At 45.1% G+C, this 10047-nt stretch overlaps 1 protein-coding gene across 1 annotated transcript; it reads left to right on the top strand.

Moving 5' to 3' along the window:
* Positions 1 to 4202: 4202 nt before the first annotated feature.
* Positions 4203 to 8909, top strand: LOC119804833 (dentin sialophosphoprotein). The gene is made up of 4 exons (XM_038316575.1): positions 4203 to 4259; positions 5175 to 5246; positions 5405 to 6358; positions 7065 to 8909. The coding sequence occupies exons 1-4, from the start codon at positions 4203 to 4205 to the stop codon at positions 8907 to 8909; spliced, it is 2928 nt and encodes a 975-aa protein (XP_038172503.1).
* The last annotated feature ends 1138 nt before the right edge of the window (positions 8910 to 10047 follow it).

Here is a 10047-nt window from a genome sequence, read left to right as displayed (position 1 = left end):
CTTTTTGAACAGTTGCTTATAAAATTTAGTGTGAATGCTAAATTAATATTTTTTTTAAAAAAAAAAACTTTATGTCATTGTTTAGCTCAGATCAGAAAAGTTTCCTGGCATTACTTTTTATAGAGCCTTTTGCAGATCCCGTATGCAATGTCAAGCCTGTTGCGTGTGGACAGCTGCTTGAATTACAGCGCATCAACTTTAATACGTACCTCAGGAATGATAGGGGTCTTAAATAGCCGGTAGTATTTACGAGAGAAACCTAGAGTTTTCTTAGATTGCCAACCTTAGCAAGACGAGAAATGCAGGGTGACAGAGTCTAAGTGGCTCTTTTCAGATATATCACGCTGATTATCTATATTTAAGACGCAAAACAGTCTTCCAGGAGCTATTTAATTAAGTGAAAGTAAGTCCTTGTGGAACCAAATGGTTCAGCGAGCAAACAGACACCAGCAAGCCAGGGAGTGGGGCATTATTACGAGCTCGTAGGCCCCGTGACACACTTTAAACCCCCACATCAGGGATCCTAAACACTGATTGGAGGAGAAAATTATCAAACTGAATTTAAATTTCGGCAGGTACAGAATTGTCATGCAAAAGTCCAGGACAGTGTAGCCCTCTCAGCCTGGAAAGAGAGATCAGGGAGGCTGGATTTCTAAAGTCCCCTTGAAGGCTGTCAAGGTAAGATGGCATCCCCTTGGCAGGAGCCAACTGTCTCTTTTCGAAAGCGCTTTCGGCTTCAGGGATGAGAGCGACTTGGGTTCAGACTTTTTGCCTCTTAACTCTTCAAGTCTAGGGCATGTTTGAGAAGAGAGTGGATTCCTGGGGAGGGATGCTCACCCATCTGATGAGATACAGAATCGCTGTAGAGCAGAACTGATTTTTGCCCCCAGACAGTGTTTGAGATATTATTGCTTAATGAAAAAAAAACCTAAGATGAAACAGATATTGTAACTGTAGTAATCTTAAAAATCAACAACTGCAATGCTTTATGTATAATTCACTATAGCTCTATGACTGCTACTTTTATCCAGAAAAATATACTTAAGAGCTTTAGGTGAAGTCAAAGGCATTTCTCAGCCTCAGCATTGGAATGCGGTGAGTGATGGAATTTAACAGAAAAGAACCACACCTGTCTTCCTCTTTGAGCGCGGGATGATGGCTGTGTCCAAACAACTCTTTCCGAGAGAAGAGCTGGACTGGGGATTTGATTTAACCGCTGGTCTTTGCCTAGAGGTCTGTCTAGCGCACAGTTAGGCTCTACAGCGAGAAGGGCTATGCTTTCCCAGGTCTCAGTCTCTGGCCGATATTTGTCTTCAGACGCTTGCTAACTAGACCGAGAAAATAATTCTCAGTTGAAATTAATATCTCGAATCAAAATCAACTTAGTGCATGAGAAAGTAATTTTCTGGCACTTGACACAAAGGTCTTAAAAGCAGACCCTGCTACAATTCTTTGTAGCATACCCACAGATCTGACTTCTGTCCAACTGATTTTTCTGCTTCAGACTTCATGCTGATAGGTTTAGAAAAACAAAGATGTGTTGCCAGGAGGTGGCAGCCAGGAGGTGGCAGCCAGGAGGTGGCAAAAGCAGAGGTGGAAATATGATAGTCGCGTGGTCACTTTGAATGGTTGTGATAAAAAAGTTAACTAACTCAAGTTTTAAATATTCTTAGACATGTTTTTATTTATCCTTGAGAAGTCTGTGCTGTCTGTTTTGATTATATTCCGCCCTCCCCTACTCTTCCCAGATCAACCTCCTTTCTTGACTCACACAGATGTGTGCCCTTTCTGTAAACAGACAGAAAGCATCAAGACCAGTCTTTGATGACCAGATATTCTCAGATGTACGCCTCCCATTGGAGCATGAGTACCTACCAGGCCTACAATCTTAGCAAAAAAAAAATCACTTTTTTGTTTCCCAACACCTATCAATTGCCAACAGTTCCTTAGCTAGGAACTCCATGTCCTGCTTCCCTCTCCACGCTGGATTTGGTCAGGCTAGTCAGGTCTGGTTCATGCAGGTCATCACTCTACTGGGAGGACAGCTCAAGTCTGCTTTCAGGCATTCCAACAAGGCCCTGATAATTATGTTTTTTCCCCCATCTTCTTATTGACATATTCACACAAACTTGCTAATCTCTACATCTCCTTGGATGTGACCATAAATGCAATAACTTAAAAGAGGCTCCTCAATTCTAATGAATCAGTCATTTCCATTGAGTCTTCATCGCTGGCTGCCTTGCTTACCATCGGGTACAAGTATCATGTACTGGAGTGGAAAGGTGAGAGGGGGCAGCAAGTCTCAGATGGATATATTGATGAACTTTATTACCAGTACCTTTCTTGGACCAGGGGCCCTGGGTCACGGGGAGACAAGACTTCTGCAGAGGCATAACTGGGTTTGGACTTGTCAAGGGCAGTCTAAGCTTGGCTGATCAGATGACCTTCACCTCCCTCCATCCCTGCCAGCTCTGTTGCAAAGCATCTTAGCCTTGTTTCAGTCTCTGGAGTAGTTGAATGAGCCCCAGCTCCTCTTAGCACCTTTTTGCAGAGGCCCTGGAATTGTGTTCTTGCTCATTTGAAGCAGTACTAATAATTCTCAGTATATATTCATTGACATTTTATTGTAGTTCTCTACTAACCTTGAACTTAATCAAGGGCATTTTATGACATGCAAGATTGCACTCATTAAATCTTGTGGAAAACAATCCTCTCTATAGTTACAGTATCATGATGCAGAGAAGTTAACTTTTAGAAAATATGAACCTAAATTTTTGATTCACATAGATTTTTGCATTTTTATAGCCTCTATTCCAACGTATAAAAAAATATGGATGTGACTCTTTGTGAATTTGTGTTGTAAGAGGGGTGAAAGATTTTGCTCTTAGAAGTCCTCTCATCCAGTGGGGATGGCAAAGGGACCAGGGAAGTGCTGGGCACTGTTTGTACTCAAGTACGTCTTTACCAGCAACATCCGCAGGTGTCATTCCTGTCCTTTGCATTGGGAGATGATGATAATCAGGACACTTACCTGAACTCCAGGATCTTATGCCAGAGAAGAGGAACAGAGGGGTAGCCAGGCAACTTCCAAACAGTACAATGTGCTGCCAGCGAGCTTGCAGAAGCTGCTGGCTCTGTGCAACGAGAGCTAACGGCGCCCTTGCAAAGCTCAGGGCTGATTCTTTTGCCAACCCCGGGGATATTCTGAGGCTCAGTGTTATTATTCCAGACTGAAGAAACAGAAGCCCAATAAAGCTATTTAAAGTTCCCAAGCTCTTTCAGCAGATAGCAGGGGAAGAATTTGAATTCAGAGAGTCTAAAACCAAACCCTGTGTTCTTTCTCCTTGCCCAAGCTCCTTCAACTCAGGTATTTCTTCCTCTTACAATATTGATAGTCCAACTCTCTGTAGTCAGGTGAGGGATCACAAGTGCTTTGTCTTTTAAGTCCGCTCGTGGGAGAATTAGTTAACATTGCTTAAAGTTAATTCAGAAGAAGAGAGCTGTTACCCTCATGGATAGCAGCACAGGGCTAAAATCACAGCTATGAACTCATTCCTCTATGGCTGTTGTCCCCACTTGTTGACAGAGGTTTCTGTCCTGCCCAGTCCTGAAGCCTTTCAGTTGCAAAGAAACAAACAGAGGTCTACATTAATCATAAACATGTTGGCCTATTAGCTCAGGCTTCTTATTAACTCTTACATCCTACATTAACCCATAATTCTTGTCTGTGTTAGCCATGCGGCTTGGTACCCTTTATCAACAAGGCATTCTCATCATGCTTCCTCTGTGTCTGGATGATGACTGCAGATTGACCCTTTCCTCTTCCCAGAATTCTTTTGTTCTGGATGCCCTACCTATACTCCCTGTCTGGCTACTTGCCAATCAGTGTTTTATTAAAGCAATACAAGACCATTGTCCCACAGCACTCACTGGCATAAAATGTTGGAAGTCATGGCAGTGTGGAGCATGCCAAGACCCCCAGTGTTGGAAGTCATGGCAGTGTGGAGCATGCCAAGACCCCCACGTGTCTCCACAGCCACCAGGCTTATTCTGCCACCTGGGATGTCTTCTCACGTTGGTTCTCTCTCCTTGTCCCGGGAAAGGGCCACTGTAAAGACTGGAGTAAGCAGCTACTATGCTTGTCGTCTTTCACAACATTTCTTGTGGTATTCTTTGTTCTAAACAGACGCTGACTGTTCATAATGAAAATGAAGATAATTATATATATTTGCATTTGGGCAGCTGCATGGGCCATTCCAGTAAGTGCATCTCCATAATCAAGCCCTTCTTACTTTGCTGTATCTTTTAACATGATATTGAAATGTACATATTTCCTCAAGGTTTTACAGAGAAGTTGAGTCCAAATGCTTAGAGTTGCATTAAAACTATTATGTGATATGGTTTGGGGTCTCAACGAAAGGCAAAAATGTGAACCAATTCATGCTGCCTTTCTTCCCGTTGAAACACATCCCATTAGAAGATGACATACTTTTAAAAATTTAGTCGTATTAATTCAATGCCCAGCAGTCATGGAGGCTTTGTCTACTTCTGCTTCATTCCACGCAGATTTCATTTCAATGTCACCACAACTTATACCATTTGAGAAAAACTGAAGTGAGACCAGGAGGTAAAGATCAGACTTTTCAACATATGATCACATCAGTGTTTCATGTGTGCTCTTTATTTGTCCACTGTGGAAAATCTCGGCATATGAAGAAGAAAGTCAACCCATTTGTGATTTTATTAGCCAGCCTCTATGCCTAGCATTTTCATATGATTTCACATAACCAGATATGGTATTGTTTCTGCGGCTGAGGAGTTTTGCAAGCACTTCAGGCTGGCTTGCAGAGCTAAGTAGTGATTGCTTGATGCTGCTCCAGCAGCTCATGCCCACTATTGTTTTAGAGGCTGGGGTCTGACATTGTCCTTGGGGTCGGTAGCAGAACAAGGATTCATCTTGTCTTTATACACACGAGATAAGTGGGCTTGTAATACTCAGTTAAAATGATGACAACATTATAAAAATCCTCATTTGCTCAGCATGAAATTCTGCATAAGCACTGTAACGGGCTGCTTTTCCTACATGTCAGATTATGCTCTGACCTTTGCATTACATATTTTCTTCATCATAAAACAAGAACCTGTGTAACGTTTATGTTTTTTAACCTCGGCAGCTTCCTCAAATCATACCATTGGAAAAACACGTTGTTGAAAAATCCGTGAATGTATCAGGAACTCCAGCACAGGTAAAAAGATGTAAATATAAATGTTCCTTTCATTTTCTTCTTTCAAACCACTTCTATACTCTGTGACCTTCCCTAAAATTTCCACCCATTCTTCTTTCCTTTGACTTTATTTGAAAATGATGCTCACAATTGATTTTGAATTGTGCCTTTTTTTCCAGAATGAGTTACATATCAATAACACCACTAAAGACAGCAGTGACCCCCCTAATGACAGTGAACTAGGAAGACAAGTGTATACCAAAGACACTTACAGAAGAGAAGGGAATGGTTCTGAGTCAACAGACATAGGAGGGACAAATTCTTCTACACAGACCAGTTTAGCAAATGAACCGGGAAACATTGCATATGAAAATGAAGACATAGAAACATATGGTCAGGATGAGATACATGCAAAAGGAGAGAATAGCACAGCCAATGACATCAGGGGCCAAGCAAGCATCACTGAAAATGTGGGAGAAGCAAAGGAGAGTAGTATAAACGGGCATGCCGATCAGGGTAAAAAAATCGGGGGTGCTGGTGATGCGAGTCAGGATGGAGATCCCACCACTGTCCAGGGAAACGGACCTCAAGAAGTCAGCAGCAGGAATAGTACAAACCATAATGTTGGAACACATGCGGATGGGGTTGCTATGGACGAAACCACGCCTCAGAGAGAAGGGGAGGGAGGTGGGAGCAAGGGGGTTGAGGTAACAGCAAACACTGAGGGAGAGGCTGGTTTGGATAATACTGATGGGAGTCCCAGTGGGAACGGGGAGAACGGGGATGAGGACATGGGCTCTGGTGATGATGAGGCTACAGAAGCAGGAGATAAAAAGGGAGGCCATGATGACAGTGAGGGCCAGGGGGAGCAGTCTCATCAGGGAAAAGGTGACAGCAGAGGTCAGAGTTCAGTGAGTGGGGAAGATGGTGACTCTAAAGAGAAAGAAGGCTCCCCAAACGGATGTGGAGCAGACGGCCCTGCTAGCAGCGAGGAGAACAAGAACATTGAAGAAGGCAATGGCAGCCAAGCATTGCAGGAAAACCAGAAGCTCAGTCACAAAGGCAACAGAGATCCAGAAGGTGGAATCACCTGCCAGTCAGAAACATGTGCTCTGGGGAACAGCCAAGACCAGGTCAGCTTTGAAACTGATCCCTCCCTAAGGCGGCTTACATTCTCCCCTCCACACTCCAATGGGTGTGCAAGGCAACAAACAACAAATCCAGACAAATCCAAAATAAAACTCCAAACTAACATAAGAAATGTCACAATAAGTGTCTGGGTACTTTGTTTTTTTAACCAACATTGAGTATTTTAATGAGAAAGCTAGAGTCCTTATAGACGTTGATGTAGAACAATTTTTAAAAACTCAGAAGTTAGACCAGGCGGTGGTAGCACACTCCTTTAATCCCAGCACTAGGGAGGCAGAGTCAGGCAGATATTTTTGAATTAGAGGCCAGCCTGGTCCATAAGAGTTAGTTCCAGAAGAGGCTCCAAAGCTAGAAGTCAAGTTAAATAATAATTCAATCATGTTTGTGTAAACCATTTTATTATTGTTACATTCATTACACAAAATAATGAGTTTCACTGTGACACTTTCATTATCGTGCACCTGTTTAATCCAAGTTCCATAAGGTAGAAACCTGGACGGTTTATTGCAGGATTCGAACCCTAATACTGAACATCCTCAAGCATTAGATGAGCACATTTTCCAGATCACCATTGCACTGGCAGCCAGAGTCCTGGTCTTAAGGCCATTTCCCCAGACAGTTATCCTCGGACCATGGGATTTCACAGCAAATATTTACTAATTGCCTATTCTTTTCTATATTGTTCTATAGGGAGCAGAAACTGAAGGTCCCAGCACAGGCAACAAAAGTAACATCACCAAAGAATCTGGGAAACTCAGGGACAATAAAGGCAACAATGGACACCAGGGAATGGAGGAGGACAAGAGGACTAGCCCAAAGCAAGGGCAGTCTGGCCAGCCTCAAGGGCCTGCTGGGAAGTCAGACGCCCACAACAAGATGGGGCACAGCAAGATAGGTAGTGGCAGCAACAGCAATGTGCACGACAGCTATGATTTTGATGATGAGTCCATGCAAGGAGACGATCCCAACAGCAGCAACGAGTCTAACGGAAGTGACGGTGCTGACTCGGAGAGCGAGAACGAGAGTGGCGGCCACGGAGATGCTTCTCATGACTCTGAGGACTCAAGTGATAGGGGCAATGGCAGTGACTCAAATGGGGATGATGACAGGAGTGACGATACATCTGATGCTGATGATGGTGATAGTGACAGTGAAGGCAACAGTGAGAGCAATGACGAGGATGAGTCAGAGAGCAGTGACCATGACAACGGCAGTGACAGTGAGAGCAAATCAGGCAGCAGTGGCAGCAGCAGTGACAGCAGTGACAGCAGCAGTGACAGCAGCAGTGACAGCAGCAGTGACAGCAGCAGTGACAGCAGTGACAGCAGCAGTGACAGCAGTGACAGCAGCAGTGACAGCAGCAGTGGCAGCAGTGACAGCAGCAGTGACAGCAGTGACAGCAGTGACAGCAGCAGTGACAGCAGTGACAGCAGTGACAGCAGCAGTGACAGCAGCAGTGACAGCAGTGACAGCAGTGACAGCAGCAGCGACAGCAGCGACAGCAGTGACAGCAGTGACAGCAGCAGCGACAGCAGTGACAGCAGCAGCGACAGCAGTGACAGCAGTGACAGCAGTGACAGCAGCAGTGACAGCAGTGACAACAGTGACAGCAGTGACAGCAGTGACAGCAGCAGTGACAGCAGTGACAGCAGCAGTGACAGCAGTGACAGCAGTGACAGCAGTGACAGCAGCAGTGACAGCAGCAGTGACAGCAGTGACAGCAGCAGTGACAGCAGTGACAGCAGTGACAGCAGTGACAGCAGCAGTGACAGCAGTGACAGCAGTGACAGCAGCAGTGACAGCAGTGACAGCAGCAGCGACAGCAGTGACAGCAGTGACAGCAGCAGCGACAGCAGTGACAGCAGCAGCGACAGCAGTGACGACAGCAGTGACAGCAGCAGTGACAGCAGTGACAGCAGTGACAGCAGCAGTGACAGCAGTGACAGCAGCAGTGACAGCAGTGACAGCAGTGACAGCAGCAGTGACAGCAGTGACAGCAGCAGTGACAGCAGTGACAGCAGCAGTGACAGCAGTGACAGCAGTGACAGCAGCAGCGACAGCAGCGACAGCAGTGACAGCAGTGACAGCAGCACTGACAGCAGTGACAGCAGCAGCGACAGCAGTGACAGCAGTGACAGCAGCAGCGACAGCAGTGACAGCAGTGACAGCAGTGAGAGCAGTGACAGCAGCAGTGACAGCAGTGACAGCAGTGACAGCAGCAGTGACAGCAGTGACAGCAGCAGCGACAGCAGTGACAGCAGCAGTGACAGCAGTGACAACAGTGACAGCAGTGATAGCAGCACTGACAGCAGTGACAGCAGCAGCGACAGCAGTGACAGCAGCAGTGACAGCAGTGACAGCAGTGACAGCAGCAGTGACAGCAGCGACAGCAGCAAGAGCAGCAACGGCAGTGACAGCCAGGATAGCACATCTGACAGCAGTGATGATAGTGATAACAAGGCTGGCAATGGTCACAATGAAAGTGACAGTGACAGTGAAGGCAGTGACAGCAACCATTCAACCAGCGATGATTAGGGCAAAGGAAGTCCCATGAGATCCTGTGCGTGAACACTTGGTGAGTAATCAAAAGGCAGCAATGACTCCTAACCCACTAGAGACAGGTGAGAGACACAGATTATGTGGAATCCACCGAGATCACAGGGAATCAAGCTCAACTTGGATACAGAGCCAAGCTCCAGCTTTCTCAGAGACAGTCTGGGCGTACCAACTTTAGTACATGTGTGTGAAAATGTATTCATTTTCAGAAAACATTTTTTAAGAGTATAAATCTAAACATAAAATAATTAAACAGAAACTGAAGCAATCACTGTGATATATAGCTTCGATTTGAATAGCCGGTGCTTTAGAGAGCAGAGCAAGCAAAGTTACAGGCAGCCTGCGACATTGTCTTTGTCCTCCATTGGTCTCAGTACCAGAGAGCTAGTCTTCATGCTGTGGAGATGAGAGATGCTGACCTGTGACATTCAGCTCAACTACCGTTTCCTTTACATGTTCTAGGGAGAGACATCTGTGACATGAGCACAATTCTGCAGCAACTATTGACCCTATCCAAGGCACTGGGATAATCTTTGTGATGTTAAAATAGCTATGGATTATGAAAATTCTGAAGAATGAATCACCAAAGAGTTCTGAGGATGGTTCGAACAAGATCTGACACAAGCCATTACATTTCTGCAAGGGGTGGAAATGTAGTACAAAGTCCCTAGCCCCCTGCAGTGCTTTGAACAGTGTCTCTCTCTCTCTCTCTTCCACCTGCCTCTCTCATAGCTTTTGGAAACGAGCAACATAGGTGGGTGATTTTAAGAGGCAGGAGCATTTTCCGAGTTCTACGTGTAGCGCTCTGTTATTTGTTATCTTCAGTCAGCCTCATAGGACAAACTAGGCTGTCAGTTCAATCAAGAATTGCAAAGGTGTACGAGAACAGAGTGACCTTTTGTGGTCGCTAGGGCAGTTTTGAAAGTGAGAGAGGTGATGGGAATGAACCACATCAAGACAGGAGGTATGAATTAGGACTGCACCGAGGGAACCGTAAGCCCTAAGCCTAAAGCATATCTTTCAAGATTTGGTGTGTGCTTTGCGATTTATCTATTTTTTTCCCATATGAGCTGTTATGTCAGATTTGAGCCATAGCAAAGCTACTAAGTACATAAAG

Source organism: Arvicola amphibius, chromosome 1 (genome assembly GCF_903992535.2).
Source record: "Arvicola amphibius chromosome 1, mArvAmp1.2, whole genome shotgun sequence".
Taxonomy (NCBI): Eukaryota; Metazoa; Chordata; class Mammalia; order Rodentia; family Cricetidae; genus Arvicola; species Arvicola amphibius.
The sequence above is the reverse complement of the archived record's forward strand: the minus strand, read 5'-3'. Positions and strand labels throughout refer to the sequence as shown.